The sequence below is a fragment of the Hylobates moloch genome, unplaced genomic scaffold (genome assembly GCF_009828535.3).
Source record: "Hylobates moloch isolate HMO894 unplaced genomic scaffold, HMol_V3 SCAFFOLD_8, whole genome shotgun sequence".
NCBI classification, from domain to species: domain Eukaryota; kingdom Metazoa; phylum Chordata; class Mammalia; order Primates; family Hylobatidae; genus Hylobates; species Hylobates moloch.
The window spans coordinates 121580933-121603710 of record NW_026652283.1 but is presented as its reverse complement, the minus strand read 5'-3'; the positions used below and the strand labels follow the sequence as shown (position 1 = coordinate 121603710).

The 22778-nt window shown below is 39.8% G+C and overlaps 1 protein-coding gene, 1 long non-coding RNA gene and 1 pseudogene across 4 annotated transcripts in view; 2 read left to right on the top strand and 1 right to left on the bottom strand.

Annotated features, from left to right (window-relative positions):
* LOC131384084 (uncharacterized) overlaps positions 1–3682 on the bottom strand; it is a 40463-nt gene extending 36781 nt beyond the window's left edge. The window contains exon 1 of the long non-coding RNA XR_009214584.1: positions 3600–3682. This is a non-coding gene — a long non-coding RNA (uncharacterized LOC131384084). The remainder of the gene's footprint in view (positions 1–3599) is intronic.
* Positions 3683–3831: 149 nt separating this feature from the next.
* The window catches only part of AGPAT5 (1-acylglycerol-3-phosphate O-acyltransferase 5), a 51205-nt gene continuing 32258 nt past the window's right edge, over positions 3832–22778 (top strand). For 2 of the 3 annotated variants that reach the window (XM_032162519.2, XM_032162518.2), the window contains exons 1-2: positions 3832–4336; positions 20172–20241. In XM_032162519.2, the coding sequence (XP_032018410.1) occupies positions 4118–4336; positions 20172–20241 (289 nt within the window). In that variant the 5' untranslated portion in view covers positions 3832–4117. The remainder of the gene's footprint in view (positions 4337–20171; positions 20242–22778) is intronic. The other variant, XM_058442291.1, reaches the window with a different exon arrangement.
* Positions 13442–16610, top strand: LOC116473840 (tyrosine-protein phosphatase non-receptor type 4-like; annotated as a pseudogene).

The window sequence follows — 22778 nt, the reverse complement described above, 5'->3', positions numbered from 1 at the left end:
GTGAGTGGGGAGGTGCTACATGGTTTTCAACCACCAGATCTCGCGAGAATCACTCACTATCCTGAGGACAGTGCCAAGAGGGATGGTGATAACTATTCATGAGAAAACTGCCCCCATGATCCAATCGCCTGGCACCAGGCCCCATCTCCAACATTGGGGGTTAATACTGACAATGAGATTTGGGTGGAGATACAGATCCAAACCATATGGCTGTCCATTCTTAGAATATACTGTCAAATTTCCTTCCAAGAACACTGTACATGAGGGATTCATTTTTCTCTCCATACATGGTCACCATGAAAGGCTAAGTTACTATCATCCTTTCTAACTGGGAGTCCAGCTATAGTCTCCAAACTGTTTAAAATGTGCTCTCCACAATGCCTGAACAACTTTTAAAAAGATCAAATATAAGCATGTCACTTCTCTCCTTAAAATCTCAGTAGCTTCCCTGTCCTTTGGGATAAACTCTAAAATCTTTATGTGTCTCCCAAGACCCTGCTGTCATCTAGTTCTTGCCTATCTTTCCAGACTCAATCCCCACCATTCTTGTCTCCTTTCCTTACACCAATTATTTCTGTAAAAACAATCTTCAACTGGAGGCATGCGTATCCCTGAGAATATGGACACATGTGGTCATGAGCAGTTTCAAGGGATTCAGTTTTCAGATCCCAACTCTTCTAAAAGTGATCTGCCTGAGGACTCCTGGAGTCCAGGCCCACCTGGCATTTCATAATGGCTCCTCTCCCACCTGGCACATCCCAAATCTTACTACATTGTGCTGCCGTGCTGAGGTAGAAAGGTAAAATAACCCTGAGGACACCAACAGAGATAACTTATTTAAGAGATGCATTTCTTGTAAATTTTTTTTTTTTTTTTGCCTACAATTCCTTATCAGATTTTGTGAAACACATTGATTAAATTGCGTAATGCTAATAACAGTAACAGCTCAATCCAGAAGAAAATTTGCTTCTTAGAACCGTAATGATACAGCCTGATCAATAAAAAACTTTGAAGGATAGAGCATATTCAATTATGAAAGAATCCTGTGGTAGAAGTGAAATAAAAATATTTTCAGGGAGAAAAATGATCAAGGCAAAATTTTCAACTGGTCAAAGGCTTAAGTATTTTTGAAATGAATGATGGGGTGGATATTAAATCACTATGATATTCATAACTCAATGCATACATTTAAAAATTTTCTGTAACCACTTTATTTTCAAAACATTATTCACAACTCATCAGAACTTTGTAACTACTTAAATTTATAATTAAAAGCCTTTTTAAATTTATCATTAAAAGCCCCCCACCCACCTTTTTTTTTTTTGACACGGAGTCTTTCTCTTTTGCCCAGGCTGGATTGCAGTGACGTGATCATGGCTCATAGCAGCTTTGAACTCCTGGGCTCAAGCAATCCTCCCAACTCAGCCTCCTGAATAGCTGGGGCTACAGGCATGCACAATCACACCCACCTAATTAAAAAAATGTATTTGTAGAGATGGAGGTCTCACTCTACAAATCGCTTAAGTGATCCTTCCTCCTTGGCCTCCTAAAGTGCTGGAATTACAGGTATGGGCCACCATGCCCAGCTGATAAAAACATTTAAATATCAATTTAAGAATGTGTGATAGGAATACACAGCATTCTTTCAAGGGGCATCTCAACAAATTCTAAAAAGAACATTGTGGCCCACTCCAGTGCTATGCATGAGAATATGGTGTTTTCTCAGCTTCAGGCGTTCAAACATGCCATTCTCACGCGGAAAGCCCACTAAGTCCCTCAAGCTTCACCTGCAATACCATTTCACCTGAGAAGTCTTCCTTGTCTCCAGACTAAATTAGATTGCCTTGATATATGCTCCCATAGAACCATGAATGTCCCCTTTTCATCCCACAGGTAACTCCTTCTTAAATGGACAAGGAAGGCATAGACAGAATTCACCTTTCACTGTTCCACTGGTGCCCAGCAGGGTATGTAGAGGAGGAAGTCGGCTGTGCTCTGAAAGAAGCACCATTCCAGTAAAGGGGAGGAAAAGGTCATCAGACTGCAAGGGCTCAACGAAAGTACAAGGTAAGGAGGCAGAGGGTGTGGGCTGATTATAAACTAAGAGGTTTGCACGGAAAAAGGAGAAAAAAAAAAAAAACAGGCCCGGGTAGTGGCAGAAAGAAAGGGTGGGTCTGTGTTCACAGGAAGAGAGGAGCGGGAGCAGCACAGAGAATAACTGATAAAGTCAGGAGCTGGGTATGGAGATAAAGAGGGAACAAGACAAAGTTCTGTGTTTTCATGCCAAACATTGCACAAAAGTTTACAACTTGGTGGCTAACAGTAACCTGGGGTGATTCACAGTAACAAATTTACACATAAGCACATATTTCTTGACTTTATACATAGCAATTCTAACATGAACACAGAACCTGCTTTATCTTTTCACACATTGTTCTAGTGTAGAGATGTCTGGTCTCAGTTAAAGAAAGCATAAGGACCATTAGTTGTGCATTGTCCACACCTGTGACTTTTTTCCTCCAGGACTAAACCTAGCGCTGCTTAAGGTACAGGGCAAAGACAGCCATAGAGAGACAGACGCTCCTTCTGGCCTTCAAATACTTGTGACTTGAGAGATCTCTATTCACCTGGCTTTGTCCCCAAAGGTCACCATCTACCAATGATGTTGTCACTTGATGTTAATCATGTATAAAGAAAGTAGCTACCATCCTGGCCCTGATCAGAACTTTCCACTCAAATGCCATCCTGCCTAAAGGTAGCACAGGCTTCCATTATGATGGTGGTGGTGGGGGGAAATATATATATATGGTAAGGCATTTGGCATTCCTTTAAAGTACAACTATCCTTGAAAAGGGTGACATATTAAACCATTTTTACTGCAGCCAAAGGGGAGGAGAAAGATCCAGAAGGCCTGTGGATCTGCTTTAACATCAATAAAACAGCTATCCAGCCTTCCTAGCTTTTAGTGAAGGCTACAAAAGTATGTTTTTTATGGATTATACATGTGCATGCAAGTACTTTAATTACTACAGAAAAAAACGAGGCTCCTTATTAAAAAAAAAAAAATCAGAAACAAGTACAACAGGCTCTGAGGAAATGAAGCAAGAGTGAATTCTGAAAAGGTCTAATCAACAGTATGGAAAGATCGTTGTGCGGTTGTTCTTCAGCTATGCATAAACATGTAATTATCATCATTACTGTGATGGGAAAAACACGGACCCTAATTCTGAAACACCCTGGTGGAGAGAGACGGGCAGGAGGGGCTGCTGCGCACTCAGAGGGGAGGCTGAGGAGGCGGCGTCCCCTTGCAAAGGACTGGCAGTGAGCAGATGGGAACACCCGAGCTGCCTCGCGACCTGGGCCAGCCTGCCTACAACCTGGGCCCAGCTGCCTGCAAGGCTGAGACCTCCGATAACGCTAACACCCCCTTTCTCACTGCTCTAATGGTGTGCATCCCGGCGCCCAGGGGCTTGTGAGCAGGAGGTGTGCGTTCCAGGAAACTCCAGAGACCCTTAAACCTGCCCGCGCGCACGTCCGGCCGAGGAAGCAGAACAAGAGGCACCCGGACCCTCCTCTTGCCGGCACCCACCTTCACCCACCTCCGTCAGTCGCCACCTCCCTTCCCGCGTCCGCAGCCGGCCCACCTGGGGAGCGTGCGCAGTGGCCGGAGCCGGGTTACCCGCGCGCCCAGCAGGTAGTTATACGACAACTGTCGGCCCAAACCAACCAATCAAGAGACGTGTTATTGCCGCCGGCGGGGAACTATGGCAACGGGCGACCAATCAGAAGGCGCGTTATTGCCGCGGAGCCCCTTCCCCCGTCAGTGGGGGATGTGGCGATGGGTGAGGGTCATGGGGTGTGAGCATCCGTGAGCCGTCGATCCGGGAGGGCCGCGGGTTCCCTTGCTTTGCCGCCGCGAGTGGCGCACGCATCCCCGCACTCGCCTACCCGGACCCCGGCGGCGGCGCGGCCCATGCGTCTGGGGGCGGAGGCTGGGAGCGGGTGGCGGGCGCGGCGGCCCGGGCCCGGGCGGTGATTGGCCGCCTGCTGGCCGCGACTGAGGCCCGGGCGGCGGGCGGGGAGAGCAGGCGGAGCTCGCTGCAGCCGAGCTGAGAAGATGCTGCTGTCCCTGGTGCTCCACACGTACTCCATGCGCTACCTGCTGCCCAGCGTCGTGCTTCTGGGCACGGCGCCCACCTACGTGCTGGCCTGGGGGGTCTGGCGGCTGCTCTCCGCCTTCCTGCCCGCCCGCTTCTACCAAGCGCTGGACGACCGGCTCTACTGCGTCTACCAGAGCATGGTGCTCTTCTTCTTCGAGAATTACACCGGAGTCCAGGTGAGCCGCCTCCCGCTCCCGGGTCTCGGCGTCCACCCGAGCTCCCGGGGGCGCGGACCTCTCCGCTCCCCCCGCAGCTGGCGTGGGTCACCAGGCCGGCCCGGCGGACCCAGCACGGAGAGCACGTGCCGCCTCCCCGCCTTCCTCTCCGCATGCTTCCTGCCGGTCTGCCGAGATCGCTCTCTAGGAAGCTGTGGCTGCGTCGTCCTGAGGCTGCGAGTTGGACCCGCCGCTCCTTTCCCCGCCCCTCGCCTGGGTCTGATGCTGCTTAGCAAAGTGGGTGCAGATGCACGTTTTAAATAGGGCACGCATTTAGCAGTTTCTGGCCTTTGGTCCAAAGAGGTGGTCATGTTGGAAGAGATCGGAGACGTCTACACTCCGAAGTGCGCTTTTACAGCGACCTTCTCTTGAAACAGAAGTACAACTCGGTCTTGTGTTCTTGCCCCAGGACAAGTGAAAGCTGGGCGAGGAAATGAATACATTTGTTACAGTAGAAGCCTAACTAGATACAATTCTTGCCAGCTTTAACTGGGCTTGAATGTGTGGGTGATCTGTTGTCTGATTACTTTCTTTCTGTTACTGTTTCTCTGTAGAGATTGGATTCGTAGATTAAACTTGAGAAATGGTAAAAGTAGAAGGCCCTCTTTAACAGTAGGTATTTGAAGTCTTATTAAAAAGAGGTGAATTTTTCTTTTATTTCTCAGTTTGAAAGAACAGCTTTATTCTTGGTTACTCCTGATGTCCACTTAGTCCTCTTTTACTTTTCTTGGTAGGGTTAGGGTGGGGCGGGGAAAATGGGACGGTATGATTTTGTCTTTTTAACTTTTTTTTTCCACCTACAGCAGCTGTTTTTACCCTATGGTCAGTCAGCTACTATATTTAGTTTGCAGTTGCACTGCTGATCGACCCTTGATGGCCCCAGTCGGAAGTTGTTTGGGGGGAAGAAATTAGGAGAGGCCAGGGCCTCCATTTAAACCAGTGCCTGTAAGTGTCTCCTTGGAAAGAAAAAAAGATACTGTTCCAGATCATGGTTTCCTGGTAACTGACGTTTAAAATGAGCCTCATTTAAAAATTTCAATAATTCAGGCTAATTTTTTCCCTTTATGTGGTAACTCCACCAAGTTCGTCTAAATGTATGATTTTTATCATGATTAAGTTTTTACTTTCACATCATGTGACAACTGGCCTGGGCTGGGATATTAGCTCAGAACACAAAGTCATTCACCTCTTAAAAAAATAATTCTATCTGTGGCGGCTTATGTTATTTTTGTTCAAGGAGTACACAATATGATGCAGAATACACCATTGAAGGATTTTTTTGGTTTGGCAAGTTCTTCTTTTTTTAAATGGCTGTAAAACCTAGCAGTGTTTCTGAAATTACATACCTTACCTTATGTTCAGAGCTCCAATTTACTTCTTGATTTCCCAGCAAGTGATTTTGAAAACATTTAATCTGATCATTTCCCTCCTTCTCTATTCAAATCAAAGGAACTATCATCCAGCACTAATTTTCATGCATTTATGAAAGGATGCCTGAGGACTGTTAAGTATAATTCAAAATTTTGTTTAATGTGTGTTCCTTCATGAAGTTCTTTAGGAATCCTAGAACTAACTGATTGCCCACTGATCATCAAATGCCAGTTATGAACATTTAATAAAAATTTAAAACCAAGAGTTTCTTATTCCTGCATTTTTAATTTTATTGTTTGGAGGGGACAAATAATTATTTTCTAATTTCTGTTTAGTAACAGAGAGCAGGGTATTTTGAATTTATTAGGGTCTTTTTCTGGAATCTGGGTTTCCTGTGTACGCAAAGCTAGCTTTCAATATTTTTTATTGTTTCTTTTAAGATTAAATCAATAGAGGAATAAATAGCTATCTTCAAACATAAGACCCAAAGGAAAAAGATTTGTAGTGACGCTCTGTCACCTTATTTTTTACCTATGACTTTGTACCATTAACTTTGTCACTGAGATGTTTTGATTAAAATTTTTAGCTTGCTTGTTTTGTTAGGACACTCTTTTTTTCTTGAATTGTTTTTTCAGCTTTCGTTTGTGAGGCTAGTGATGATTCTCTTGTTCTGTGTAAAGTATTGGTGACTCATTTCTAAAGGGAGTTTTAGTAATTTAAGAGGTTATAAGTTTTTAAATAAAAGGTTTATTATATACATTAAAGAGGTATTTTAAAATAAAAATTTTTTTTTAAGTGACATTTTTATGCCTTTCAACTCTAGGTTTAAAAAATAAGTGGTTCACAGTAGTTCTTGCAGAAGAATATTTTCTTGTACATAGAATTTTTAAGCTGAAGAGAAATAGTAATAGGTCCATGAGGTTTATGATCTGTGCTTGGCAGGTAAAACCCGCTTCCAACAAATTTACTTGGATTTTCCTTGGATTCTGGGTAAATAGCTTTTTCTTCCCTAATTTCACTACTTTATTTTCATATGTATCTCTGAGATAGAGAAATATTTCAGTCAGTGCTGCTAAAATTGTTCTTTATAACTCGTTTATCCTTTTAGGTCCTTCCAGAATCTCTCATTGGTACTGAAACTCAAATGGGTGCTTTCTTCACCATTTATTTCTTTAGAATAAGTAATAAGAATTTTATAAGCTTTTTTATATTTCATGTAATTTGAGACTTATTGAAAGTCAAGTTAAGTCTCTCTACTATGTTGAAAGGCATTGATTCAAGTACCTGTGTTACTTTCCTGTGCTGCCAAAACAGATCACCTCAAACTAAGTGGCTTAAAATAATAGAACTTATTTTCTCATGGTTCTGGAGGCCAGCAGTTTCAAATCAAGGTGTAGGCTCAATTGTACTCCCTCTGGAGGCCCTAGTGGGGAATCCGTTCTTGTGGCTTTCAACTTGTGGTGACTGGTGGCATTCCTTGGCTTGGGGGCCCATCACTTCAAACTCTGCCTTACCGTCCTTGCTGTCCCCTCTTCTGTCTCACGTCTCACTCTCCCTTTCTCTTAGAAGGCTGCTTGTCATTGGGTTTAGAGCCCACCTGGATAATCCCGGATGATCTCTTCATCTCAAGATCCTTAATTTAATTATAACTGCAAAGAACCTTTTTCCAAATAAGAAAACATTGACAGGTTCCAGGGCTTAGGATGTGGACACATCTTTTGAGGGGCTGCCCTTCAATCCACCACAATAATGAACTCCATAGTTGTGCGTATTCGGTATTTTGTAGTTATTTCATAGTTTAACTTGTCTTATTTCTTTAGGTATTTACATATTAAAGCATTTTGGTGTCTGCTTTCTTTAACAGAGAACCTGGTTTTCTGTAATAAGTTTAGTTACTTTCCCATAATCTTTTAGTTTCTTATTTACAGATTTACCTTCACATATCCCTTAAGTAGAACATTTGATTAACTGTTTTATTTTCAGAACAAATCTGTATTCTATATAATAACCAACTTATTCATATTTTGGTATTCTTTTAATTCTTAACTGATTCTGAAATTACCATCTTGTGACTTTATATATATATATATGGAAATATATATATATATTTCTGATTCTGAAATTACCATCTTGTGATTATATATATATGGAAATAAATGAAATCTTGATAAGTTAAAGGTAATATAACTTCTAAGACAATTATGTATGATGTGAATATACTGGTATTTGGTTTGTTTGCCCCTAAAAAGCCCTATCTGTAGGATAGGAAGTAACTTCAATGTGGAATGCTTAGAGACTCAGAATAAGAGGCCGTATGTATATCCGTGATCTGGAGTTTAAGGAAAACTTGTGGGAAATTAAAAGGAAAGTTGGAGTACTGGCAGAGAAGTGGGTAGGACTCAAGAAAAAGGAATGAAGTTACCTTAAATTCTATCATCGTGAGTTAAAGTGAAACTAGATTTATCTTAGTTTATAGCCTAGAATTCTATTCTAGGAATCTAGATATATCCTAAAAGTTGAGATAGCTGCATAAAGAATAACTGTAATAGTTATGATAAATAATGAAAAATCTTTTTAGCATGTTTTGTGAAGCTGATAAAAGTTAATAGGATGTCTTCAAATGTCAGAATTCTTTTTTCTTTGCTTCTTTTTTTAAAAATTTCTTTTCCCCAATTCCTATGCAGTACACTGAAAACTGATCATTGAAATGTGTAGGCCAAAAAATTATCAACACATAATAGATTGGGGTTTGGGTTTTTTTGGGTCAGGGTCTTCTGTCACCCAGGCTCTAGTGCAGTGGCACCATCATGGCTTGTTGCAGCCTTGAATGCCTGGGTTCAAGTGATCCTCCCGAGCAGCTGCCGTGCCATTATTTCTAGCTAATTTTTAAAAGTTTTTATAGAAATGGGGTCTTGCTATGTTGCCCAGGCTGGTCTTGAATTCCTGGCCTCAGGTGATCCTTCTGCCTTGGCCTCCCAAAGTGCTGGGATTACAGGTGTGAGCCACCATGCCCAGCCCCTAATAAATATTTTAATTACCAATTTATCTTGCTTAAATCAGTTGATAACACTTGGAATTTACTTCAGAATGTATTTTCCATTAATGACTCTGACTGCTAATCCCCGCTTCCCCAAATGCTAATGTAATATAACAATAAAATGCACAGTTCTTAAGTTTATATAAAATAAACTTAGGTTTTCAGTTGACCTGCTTTAAGTGTGAAATCGTTTGAAAAACACAAGAAAGAAGATAAAGAATTTAAGATTTTGACATTTCTCTAATATGCCCTTAACTTCTCCAAGGATTCATACTTTTTTTTTTGTGACAGAATCTCACACTGTTGCCTAAACCAGAGTGCACTGGTGCAGTCTCCACTCACAGCAACCTCTGTCTCGGGGCTCAAGTGGTCCTCCCACCTTACCCTCCCGAGTAGCTGGTACTACAGGTACACAGCACCATGCCCAGCTAATTTTTTTTTGGTATTTTTTGCGGGGGGTAGAGACGAGATTTTGCCATGTTGCCCAGTCTGGTTTTGAGCTCCTGGGCTCAAGTGATCGTCCTTGATCCACCATGCTTAGCTGATTCATACTTTTAACTGAAACATTGTTCCAAGTTCCTCAGAAACAGTCAAGGCTTTTTATGTAGAGAACATTTGTAACTGGATCTCTCTTTTTGTAGCACTGACTCATCAAACTAATCCTAAACTCCTAATGAGTTAAATTTATATTCTGAATCTTGCTATAAAAGCAGCCATTCATTAGAATGAAACATGTTTACTTAGAATTGGAGAAGGGAGCTTATAAGTCATCTAGTCTACTCCCTTTTATGACAATTCTACATTCTTTCTGCACTTCTGCCAAAATGTTGCCCAGCGTCGTCTCTGATATCTGTAGTCCTAACGAGAATATGAATTGTACCTTGTATCTTTAATTTTACTCTTCTCTGCTTATTTGCCATTCATGTGAAGACCTTAAATAGATCTTAAATTGCTTCCTTCCCTTGACCTGAGAGTAATAGGACTGTGTAGGTTTGGGTGTGTTTCTGCATTTGCTTATTTAAGCAGGATGATAAAAACTTTTACTATAGGAAATTAAACATTTCCCAATCAAATACAATTCCAGTCTAACACAATTAAATTCTGGTTAGGGAACTGGTTAACTTAGTAGACTTATAGGAAAATCCTAAAGAAATGTAACTAGAACTCTATTTTTACACTTTATAAATATACCTCTGTGAACAAACCAGTTATTTCAGGTTGCGTTTGTGTATAGTTTTTTAATGCCTTATTTTTCTATTTTAAAATCACAGATGCAATTATACATTCAAACACTGCCACAATATTTTGAGAAAGTTAAAGTTTCCCCTACTCCTACACTACGTACACCTTTCCCAGGTATGTACCAGTTTGGTGTGTAACTTTAGATTTCTTCCAAGAGCTTTTGAGTAAGTGTTTGAATTGTGGGAAGGTTCTTGAGTTAAATGAACTTCTTAGATGAGTTTTTTAGTACAGTAGCACGAAATATACCTGTGCACCTATGGGGATACCTCTGTGCCATTACGATGGAAGGCAAGGGAAAACAGCACTCTGTATATACCTAGTTTACTTTCCCTCTTTTGTATGTTTGTCTAATTTTGTGGAGCTGATGCTTCTCAAGTGGAATCAGAAGTTAATTTTTCCTGTACTATTTTCTCATTTTATTATGGTTTCTTAACTAGAGGCTGATGTTAGTAGTTGGACAATTCAATAGTAAGTAATGACTTTTCAGTAAGGGATCTCTATAACCTAGATCCCTTAATCCCTGCAATATTCCCGTGTGCACATTGTTCTAGGTGCTGTGCTGGGTACCAAGGGATACAATGTTTGATAGACAATGTACCTGCCATTATGGAGGTCACATTGTAGTGTTGGGAAGACAAACAATAACAAGAAAATGAAAATTTACTGTGCCATGGCAGGTTGTTTACCCTGGTGGGTTAGAGGTAGGGGTTTGGAAAATCTTCCTGAGCAAGTGACATTTGTGTGGAGCTCTGTAAAAGGGCAAGCTTGGAAGGTAATGTAGTCATCCAGGTGAGAAATGATGGTTAGGGGAGTGGAAAGAGTGGATGTTAAGACTGAAAAGAATTCCAAATCTGTTTTAGTGGTAGCTGATAGGGCTTTGTGATTGCATGTGGAGGAAAAAGAAGAGGGTGGGTTAGTAACACACTCAGTCGTAGTTAGTGAGTGCTGCTGTGTGCAAGTATTGTTCTATTATGTAAATAATTTCATCTTTACAAGGTAGGCACCATTCTTCCTCTTTTACAGACAAAGAAAGGGGAACAACCATGGTTCACATCTGTAGTAGCCTAGCCAGGAGTTTCAGGCACTCATTTTCTGAAGATGCTCTGCCTGGCAATGTGGTTATATTGCTCGAAATGAGACCCCTACTCTTAAGGTATTCATCTAGGAAAGACGTGAACTGCCATTTACAATATAGGATAACACTGAAATTAGAGACGTGTTTATTAGCTTTGCCATACAGAGATAAAGTAACTTTTTAAAGTAACTCTTTGCTTGGGTTAGTGGAGAAGGCTATAAAAATTACTTTGAATTTTTACTTTGAACATGCGTAATTAACATGGAATGTTTAGGGAAAAGAGGTTTTCATTTGATAACGTAATACACATGAGGAGTTTGAAGCATGGCATTCAAGGCTCTCTGAATTCTGCCCCGGTTAACTTTTCCATTCCTTGGTTTCATTCTAGTCTAACTTTTCCTTCCGGGCCGCCCCTCCCCACATTAGACCGCTCCTCTCTGGAATTCCAACTCAAGCCCTTGCTTTTCTCCATCTGTCATGATCTTACCCCATGTCAATGTCAGGGTAACTTTTATATAATATTAACATGTATAATACTAATATAACATTGGCATATTTTAATGTATGGATCATCTCCTCTGCAACATTGTAACCTCTTGAAGGTGGCAATAAAGGGAAGAATGACTTGATTTTACTTTTTCTTTTAACAAAAATGGCAGAGTAGTCTGGGCACAGTGTGGTTGATGCCTGTAATCCCAGCACTTTTGGAGGCCAAGGCGGGTGGATCACTTGAGGTCAGGCATTCCAGACCAGTCTGGCCAACATTGTGAAACCCCATCTCTACCAAAAAATACAAAAACTTACTGGGTGTGGTGGTGTGTGCCTGGAGTCCTAGCTACTCAGGAGGCTGAGGTCGGAGAATCGCTTGAACATGGGAGGTGGAGGCTCCAGCTTGGGCAACAGAGTGAGACCATGTCTCAAAAGAAAAAAAGAAAAAAGGGCCAGGTGTGGTGGCTCACACTGGTAATCCAAGCACTTTGGGAGGCTGAGGTGATGGATCACCTGATGTCAGAAGTTCGAGATCAGCCTGACCAACATGCAGAAAGCCCATCTCTACTAAAAATACAAAATTAGCTGGGCGTGGTGGTGCATGCCTGTAATCTCAGCTACTTGGGAGGCTGAGGCAGAAGAATTGCTTGAACCCAGGAGACAGAGGTTGCGGTGAGCCAAGATGGTACCGTTGCACTCCAGCCTGGGCAACAAGAGGGAAATTCCGTCTCAAAAAAAAAAAAAACAAACAAAACAAAAAAACAGAGAGAAAAGGCAGAGTACTAGGGAATTCTAGTCTGTGTTTCTGTGGAAATGTAGATGAATCTCACTTTTAAGGGGTGGAGATTTTTGAATGGCATAACTAGTTGATAAGTTTCACTAACAGGGCACACAAATTTAGTGAGTCCGATTCATTCTTTCCTTAAATAGATGAAGGAGGAAGAAACATGACTCCACCCTCAAGAGTAAGGCAGAATGAGCAAAGTCAGAGAAGTTAAAAAAGAATTCTCACGCAGCCAGCAGTGCACAGAAACCTTGGTTTAGTTGTGAATCAAAACCAGTACTTTTTGTAATTTTTAAGCCTATGTAATTCTCCAAGGTTTTATGTTGTTTCTTCTATTTCTCTGTAGGCACCAGAAATCAAAACCCTAAATAAGAAAGTGTTAGTTGAAGATTTCACAGTACTTATATGTGTACAAGTGTAAGTAATGTTTGGAAGATGGCTTCACTGTGCTCCAGCTTGGCATGAGAATTCCAGGGGTGAAAGAAATGAGGGTGATGATACCTGGAAAGGAGAATCATATGAAGTCCCAGCCCCATATTAAGTGCTAACCACCTACTGTTAATAGGTGCTGATGTGCTACATTGACAAAATACATAGTCTCTACCCTAAAGTAACACATAGTTTAGCAGCAGAGAAAGATGTCACTTAAAAGAATACTTGAATGTGTGCTGAGATAGCTCACAAATTAAAGAAATGAACAAAGGACTGAGGAAATAAAGGAAGAATACAACTGTGTCCAAATGGCTGCTTAACTGGGTGGGGGCTGTTGCATATGTAAGCAGGTGGTTCACCTAAAAGTTGGATGTAATGTAGTGAACGCCAGCTCTTGGTGCACTTACATACTGCATTGCTTCCTGGCTTAATTTGTGTTTATGTAGGAATAAATTTTTTGTTGGTTTTTAATTTTTTTTTTACAGGTTCCTTGTAATTCCATGGTTGATTTTCAAAGTGAAAAAAATTACATAAGCTTCTAATATATGAGAAGCCTTCTCACTTGACATTTTTTATTTGGAATTTTTGCAGAGAATAGTTTTGTCACAGTCAAAAGATTTTGGGATGTTGGAGTGAGAAACCTAGGTGTAATTCCTATTTCTCTGCCATTCCGTATGTCATCTGGAGTAAGTGTCAACTTCTCAGTCTCAAGATTCTCGTCCTTAAATGGAATACTTTTTGTCTTGCTATTTTGAAGACAAACTGAGATAATATGTGAAACTGCCTAGCTCAGTGACTGGTACATCATAGACACTCAGAAAAAACACACCCTCTAAAATAAGAACAGTACCAAAAGACAGGATGTAAAATAAGGGCAGTACCAAAAGACACATGCATGCTGAGTGTATGAGAAAGAATTTCATGGCCTTCCTGGGTGGCACAAGCCATGGCAGTTCCACAGCATGACGTGGTTGCTGTGGGCGGTAGAGCAGACATGCCGCTCCCCCTCACTGCCTGGGTTTGATGCTTGCTTTCTTCAGCTGAGAGGACGCAGCTGTGATACGAAGATCTTGTGTGTACAGTCATGACCTCACATTTCCAATTTCCTTCTGGCAGAACCCACAGTCTACAATGTACAAGCACCAGAGGTGATGTGAGACAGACAGCATACAGAGGCTTGTAACATCCTTCTGGAAAACACTGTGTAAGCTTTCAGTGCGAATAAATATGATCAGTGGCAAGTTCTGTTAGGTGTAGTCTGCAAGCATCCTGATTTTACTGGGCAAGACTTTGTTGATTTACAGGTGGCTGATGATTCCATGGATAGCCCACTAGTAGTATTTTTACAAACTTAACAAGGCATTCTTACTGGAAGATTGCCCTATTCTTATGATACTGCTGCCCTTTTAGCTTCATTTGCTGTTCAGACTAAACTTGGAGACTACAGTCAGAGAACTTGCTAGGCCACCTCTCAGGTTATTCTTTCATTCCTGAGCGTCCTCAAAATTTTGAAAAAGAAATTGTAAAAATGACATCAGCAACATATAGGCTTATGTCCTTGAGAAGCAGAAGCTAATGACCTAAACACAGCAAGTACCTTAGAACTCTGTGGAGTTGAATTCCACTATGCAAGGGATCAAGTAACAATGAAATTATGATTGTAATGATGTCAAGAGGAATTCTAATTTATAACAGGCTACAATGAGTACCTTTCCATGGTCGAAGATTGTAAAAATTTGTTTTAAGTGCAAACAGTTTTTTATTCAGCTTTGAAAATGACTTGCATAAATCTGGAGAAAGATTAACAGGATTTAATATGGTGAATTATAGAGCATGTAAACGTTTGTGGAAAGCGAGTGTAGAACATCGCATATGCTTCCGTTTGGACAGACCACTTCCAACTAGAAAGAATTGTTTTGCACATTATTTTACATTAAGTTCAAAATTCCTAATGCACGGTGGGAGAACTGAAGTTCAATTAGTTCAGTATGGCAAAGAAAAGGCAAATAAAGACAGACTACTTGCAGAATCCTCAAGTAAGCCATTGATGTGGAAATTAATGGATTGGGAAGTAGTAAGCAGGAATTCACTATCTGATGAAAAGATTAGAAACATAAAGCCTTGCATCACAGTTGCCACCTGGAACAGGAATTCCTACTCATCAAAATTCCGCATTCATACAAGAGGGAACCTGTTTATGACCCTCTTCTGTTGGTCATTTGGTAGATTATGTGGTTCACACTTCTTCCAAAGTATTTGCGAACCAGAGATCACCATTATCAGCACAAGCTAATAGCATCATTCTGGAATCATCACCATTCCAGGACACCCCTGGAGATGGGTAGCCTCCGGCTTTACCACCCAAACAATCTAAGAAAAACAGTTGGAACCAAATTCATTATTTACATTTCCAACAAGGTGTGGAAGATCATATTAATGAAACATTGATGTTCTATCTTCTCTTAAAAAATCTGCTCCTAATGGTGGTATTCTACATGGTAATCTTGTTCTAATCGGAGTGAACCTGATGAAAATGGAAAGTTTGGAGTCAATATAAAGGGGGATATGATCAGAAGATGTCTATGATCGTGTCCTGAGAAGCACCAGGAACACCTTTGACCTCAGTGACCCTCGATTGAAGAGAAGACCAAGTTGTATTGATCAGTGATTGGGACTTTACAGAACACACCCATGATTGGGTTGTCCTGCTTATTAAAGCTAACTGTGAGAGCCCTTTTGGGGAACTCATGCTTCTGGTTCTATCTATGCTGCATATGATATAGTGGAAGACGTGCTAGAAAATGAGACAGACTTCTGGTACATTCCGGAGAAAGCCCCACTAGATAGTGTCCACCAGGATGACCATTTCCTGTGGGAGTCAGTGATCCAGCTAGCCGAGGGCTTATCGCTGGAACATTCTGGACACAATTTGATCAACTTATCAAAAAAAAAAACTTGGAATGACAATGTCTGGTGCCAGATTACCTTAGAACCTTTCCAAAAATAGATACAGAGATAGTTTGCCTTATGATATTACATGGGTTATTTTAAAAGGTAATGAAAACTACATCAGTGCAATTCCAGCATTATAAGTCAGAATAGTGCTTGTCAAGGGGCGTTACCACACACTTGAACAGATTTTTTGGCAGATGACATGGGAACAAGGCTCCTCCATGGTTGTAATGTTGACCACACAAGTTGAATGTGTCAGAGTTAAATGACCCCAATATTGGCCAGAACCCACAGGAAGTTCATCCTATGGATGCTACCAAGCCTTCTGCCACTCAGAAGAAGGAAGCACTGCCTTTATGTTCAGGAAGATCACACTGCTTTTTAACCAAGAGAAAAATAAGAGAGTCATCATTGACTCAGATCCAGTACAGAGGCTGGCCTGACCATGGAGACCCTGATGATTCAATGACTTTCTGGATTTTGTTTTTCATGTGCAAAATAAGAGGGTCAGCAAGGAAGAACCCCTTGTTGTTTCTTGCAGTGCTGGAGTTGGAAGAACCAGGGTTCTTATTACTATGGAAACAGCCATGTGTCTCATTGATCTCACTGAATGCAGTCAGCCAGTTTATTCACTAGACATGGTAAGAACAATGAGAGAGCAGTGAGCCGTGATGGTCCAAACACCTAGTCATTACAGTTTTGCGTGTGAAGTACTATTTTGAAAGCTTATGAAGAAGGCTTTGCTAAAGAAACCAAAAGGAAAAAAAGAACTTTGTCATCTGTTAGCTTCCATTTATTGCATGATAATTGTGTTTGTATTGATTATTGGGCAAGTAGCTGTTTGCTATTTTGATCTTATTTCAGAAGGGCATAATAATTTTACTATTCAATGAAACGTTTTAAACTGGGTAGAAAAAGACTAAGTTTTTGTATGCTTTACAGCAGAAATCTTATGATTAACTGGTAATATATTTCGTTGGCATAAAAATACATTTAAAAGTTCAAGTAATTATAAACTGTAAATTGTATATGTAATCATATTCAAATTGAAATTCTATGTAATCAAAGACTTTTGGGGAGAGATTGACTAGCTAGCTATTTCTCTTATCCATTAATCACTTAACACAGTTTTGAATAAAAAGTTCCATTTCATTGGATAATAATAATGACAGTTTAACATATTTTAGTTGGTTACTATGTTCTAGGTGTTGTGTGAAGTAGTTTACATAGTTTCACTACAATCCAAGGAGGAGTAGTTACTATTATTACACTCATCTTACAGGCAAAGAAACAGGTTTGGAGGGGTTGGGTGTTTTGCCCAAGTTCTCATCGTAAGGTGTTGGATGAGGATTCAGATTCAAGTCTTAATTCAAGTCCAGTACTTTAGAATCTACCTCTTAGTGGCTCTTATGTTACAGTATAGGGGAGAGCAGAGTGTTCCTTTATCCTCGTAGGGTAGCTAGAGCTTGTGAATTAAGAGACAGATTAACAGGAGAAGAGGCATACACATTTTATTGATGTTAGTATTTTTACATGCACAGGGAAGGAGGGTTTTATTTTTATTTTTATTTTTGTCTTTATTTTAAAGAGACGAGGGTCTTGCTGTGTTGTCAGGGCTGGACTCAAACTCGTGAACTCAAGCAATTCTTCTGCTTGAGCTCCTGGGTAGCAGGGACTATAGGTGTGCTCCTCTGTGCTTGGCTAAAGAAGGGGTTTGTATGTGATTTTTAACAAAGGCTGATAAATTGTGAAGAAGTGACTAGTCAAAGGAGAAGAGGATTTCAGCCCCCAGGGGTGGTACCTTGTGGGAAGATGACTAGGAAATGGATAGTAATAAGGTTTGCTATGCAGGTTTATTTTGCCGGTTTCTGGTCTCGTAATAAGGGACAGGGAAACACATTTACAGATGGAAATTCATATCACCTTTCCACAGGGAAACTTATGTCCTGCCTTAGGTAGTTAGGGGAAGGGCAGAGAATTCTTCCTGTATCTGCTGTGTCTCAGCTGCCTTCAGCTCAAAATAATCCTTATGCCAAAGTAGCGTATTTGGGTGTGGCATATTCTCTGATCCCTTTCAACAGCATCATCTATACTTAACAACAGTGAAAGTTTTTTTAAAAAAATTATGTTTTGAGATTTGCATGTCGAAGGCAAATGGACACGATTGAGATAAATGAAGCATATATATTTTTTAACAAAGAATGCTGTATATTTATGTCTCTGTGACATTGTGTTTTGGAGGCTAAGGTGTTAAGCATGTGATTGCTTTAGATTCCCTATTACTACTTGTTTTTAAGATTAAAAAAGAATCATTAGGCCGTTTATATATCATGGGAGCAAATTAAAAACAACATAGATGTGATCAAGGTGAAGTGAAACTAGTCCACATCTAATTCAGGCCTTCTTGTGAAAGCCAGTTTGTGCAAGATAAATAAGTTTGTTTGATGAAAGCAGAATAACTAGTTTGTCAGTTGTGATGAAGATAGTTATTCAGAAATCATTTTTATTGGCTGCCTCTGAATTAATAAATGAAAAGAGAAATTATTTTTTTTCTGTAGGGGATGTCTGATGAGTTCTTAAAAAGTGGATGAACCTAAAATTATCATGAAGAAGCAATTATAATGAACTTAAAATTACTTAAAAAGTGTTATGAAAAAACAAAAAGAAAAGCCGTGTGTTTTCTAGTGCCTTATTTTGAAGTGACAAATTATTTGCAGGGCACATTTGTAGAAGGAACTAATGTGATTTAAAAAATGAGTACTAGATTTACAGAATGATGCCGTTAAAAAGTCACTGGTGCGCTGAATTTATTTTATTTATATTTATTCTGAAACTACCTTTATTTTGAAAATGAGATACAGCTTTACGTACTGGTGACAAAAGTGTAAACAATAATTCAGTAAACATCTGTTAAAAACCAGCTTGGTGCCTAGGCTGTTGGGGTAGAAAACTGATCAGGCCATTGAGGAGCTCATAGTCCATAACGGGCTGGGGACTTGTCATTAGGTGTGCAGTGTGTTTTGGATGCTCCTGAAGGAGTGTGGGCAGGTGCGAACCAACATGCCTGGCTAATCTTGTTATATTTCTGTAGAGACAGGGTCTGGCTGTGCTGCCCATGCTGGGTTTGAACTTCTGCGCTTAAGAGATCTTCCCACCCTGCCCCCACGGCCCTCGCCCGCCCACTCCACCTCAGCCTCCCAAAGCCCTGGGATTGCAGGCATGGGCCACCATGCCTGGCCTGTGCAAAACTTTTAAATCAGTGCATACTCCATGGTCTTGCTGCAATTCTGGCTTGTTGGTAAGAGAATGGGGATTTACTCACAAGCCAGGATGTCACTTTTAACTCTGAACAGATCAAACTATTGGTTTTACTCATTTATGTCATCGATAAATTTTGTGAATAAAAACTTATTGGGCAAATATTTAAACATACTACATACATAGCACTGTGCAGTTTCTAAGGAAAGTAATGGAAACCTTAGTCACATCCCTGGCTTCCAGAACTCTTCCAGAAAGACTAATACAGGTACATTGAACACCTGTGTGCCTACTGCCCAGTTTAAAGATAAAGTGGCTGGTGGACCGGAAGCCCTCTGTGTGCTTCTGACCAGCTCCTCCTTCATGCTTGAAGTTGCCCTTTTCTTGAACTCTGTTCTTGGTGGAGACGGAGTGAGTCCTAATCACGGAATGATGTTTCTCTCATACTTACAAAATAAAGTTTTAGTCTTTAGAATGGAATTCAAAAGACTTCTGCCATTCCAGTTCAGAGCCACCCTTCTGGTCTCCTTGCTCCTCAGCCGCGACACTGCCCATGTACCCAACAGGCCTCCAGGGTTACTGCTTCCATTAGTTGTTATTCTCATGATCATTTTCCTTCATCTCATCTGCCAAAATTCCACCTAATGATACTCCTTCTGCTCTGCAGTTTACAGTTCTTTAAAATTAAAAAAGGTTGTGTACCCTCTAGTTTCCTGAAAAAAGAAAAAACAAATTTAAAACATTAAAAAGGTACCATATTTTCATAGTATTTGCATTATGTCTCATTACAGTTCCTGTGGACATGTCTATCTCTTTTACTAGATTGATTGTAGGGTCTTTGAAGGAAGATTTATCTTATGAACAGTGTTTTATATATTGTTAGCAATCAATAAATGCTTGTTATATTTTTCTCATGAGGATATTGATTATTCTATTTTAATTTATTACCGTTAACCTGTACTATACATAACTGCTTTGTGTACATGAGCTATTTATGATCTCTGAGGCTCCTGTGAGAAATCTAATTTTTGTTAATCATGGATGGAAATATTCACAACATCATTAATCAATTTCTTCACATTGTCTTTCTTTGTATATTACAGATGTTTTAAAATATCAAAGTAATGTTTTTTCGTTTGTTTGTTTTATCTTTTAGATATTGCTATATGGAGATTTGCCAAAAAATAAAGAAAATATAATTTATTTAGCAAATCATCAAAGCACAGGTTTGTATTTCATTTGCATGAAACTTAGGTTTTTCTACAGATGGCACATGGGCATTCAAAATACCATTCTTATATTTAAATGAAGTGGGTTTTTTAAAACATCAATTTTCTGTGCAGATATTACACCTGTTCTTGTATTTTTGTGATTTTACTTTTTGGAAAGTCAGAAACTTGAAAGCTATGAATTTTCCTAAACTTACCTTCTCCCTCTGTTGGATGTAAGTAAGCTATTTTCTTACTTGCTTGCTTTGTTTTTCCTTTGTGTAGCTCTTTAAATAGTGTATTCATTCTTTTTGTAAGTGATGTTTCTAAAAGTAGCATTGGTGGGTCGAAGTGTATATGCATTTTACATTTTTGATTGCTAAGCTGCAGAAAAGCTGCATTGGTATGTGAGTACTCATTTCCTTACTATGCTAGTCATTTGTAATGTCTGCTCTTCCTTTCCTTCTTCAAATGGGTTTGGTTTAATTCTAGTTTACTACTGTTCCATCAGAGGAATTGCAGAGAACTGGTCTTCAGAATAGTGCAGTATATACTTTAGGTTAAGATACTTCTAAAAACCTTTGTATTTGTAAGTAATTCTAGAGTCCCAAGAATTTGCACAAACAGTACATTGAGTCCTATGACCCTTTCAGCAATATTTTTCCCAATGGTGACATTGTAATATAACTGTAGCACAGTAGCAGAATCAAGAAATTGTCATTGGGTAAGGTACTTTTTAATTCTCCAAATAATTCAGCCCTCCAAAAAATCCCACTTCTTATGTTTTCAAACCTGTAGCTACTTTTGATGCATACTTCCTAAATTCCATTTTTATTACTTTAAAAAATATAATACCTAGAAGCTCAAAGCTAGAAACAGCCTGATCAATATAGTACTCTTAAGCTAAAAACAACCTGATCAATATAGTACTCTTAACGGAAATCACTTATGCCTGGGGCTTTTTAAAAATTTTCTTCCTGTCAGCTGTCTCTTCATGATTTTGTGGTTTTTATTACTACTTATACCATAGATGAGGTATAGAAAGTAAAAGAAGTTAAAATGCATTTTTCTCAATTTAGTGAATTAATGATTACATTCAGATTTATAGGACAAGAGTTGAAGCTACAAGGGGTTGATAGGAATTTTGATGTATCTGAGTATTTTCCCCAACTTTATTACATGACTGGTTCAGACTATTTTATCTAATTACATTTCACTCTCGGCAAAAATATCAAGACAGTCAACCAATGATCAATGCTGCTGAGAACTCTGGCCTGTGCAGACATATTGGCTGTTTTACTTCTAACACCATTCTGCTGTTCTTGTCCTGCTGCTGATGGATGTTTCTTCCAGGTTTTAAATATCAAATAAAAGGGATCTGTGGGCCCAATACAGGGATGGGGAGCTTTGATTTTCCTGCATTTCCTTTATTTTGATCCAGTGTTAATTTCATGTAGAGTTGTCTGTTTAACAGGATTCTCTTAAAATTCCTTCTTCAGTTTTCTGCCAGCTTTTCTTTGTCCAGGTTTCAGTATAAACTCTACTCGATTAACAGAGCTCTCTAGTAGTGACTTGTGGAGTGAGTTCTCTGAACATTTCTGGAAGTCTTGCTGATAGTGATAATATTGATAACTACTACTGTTAATTTGTGCGCTTACTACACGTTGGCTTTTATATATATTCCTTCAGATTGAGGACGTCTAGAAAACATCTATGAAAAAACAGATTTAAAAAAAATCAATTCTACTTGTATTTGGGACTAGAAGGTACTATGGGAAGGATAATCTTCATACTCAGACGATACTGACCTGAATTTCATTTGTCAGTTTAGAGAACCACTTCCCCTTCCCTTCACCCTAACTCCAAGTGCCTGCGACTTTGTATCACTGCTCTGGCACCACAACCTGATCCCAGCAGGATTTGGGAAGGCTGCTTTTTGAAAGCCTTTTAAAATTCTATAACTTGGGAAAATACTAGGGGAGTGATTTTAAATTTCTTTAGAATTACAGGCTTTAGTCAGTATATGACAAAGCCTTTTCCTAGAAAAATGTGCATATAAAAATTTGCATGTAGTGTTAGGGTTTCAGAGACCCCTAAAGCCTATCTATAGACATGGTTCATTGTCCGATCGTGTTTAGGTACCCTTCTAAAACGCTTTTGAGATGTTAGGAATCACAACAGAGTATCTCTGAAAATGTAATTAGCAGAAAGAACATTTCCAATACTGATGTTCTGCTTAGACTTTCTAGTTTGTCTTCTGCCAGGCTTGCCAGAATAAATGAGTTTCCTGTCCTGATACTCAAAAGAATTGACATTTAAATTAGTCTCTCTCATCCCTTGTTTTCGCTTGACACATCCTTGTCTCTACATTCCGTCTCTGTCTCTGTTAGCTTATTTCTCTCTGGAGTCAGCAGGATATAGTGGCTGTTATTCCTTCCCCTTACCCTTCAGCGATCTACTTTTCATGCTGTATGCCTTTTTTTTTTTTTTTTTTTTTTTTTTTGAGATGGAGTTTCACTCTTGTTGCCCAGGCTGGGGTGCAATGGTGCAATCTC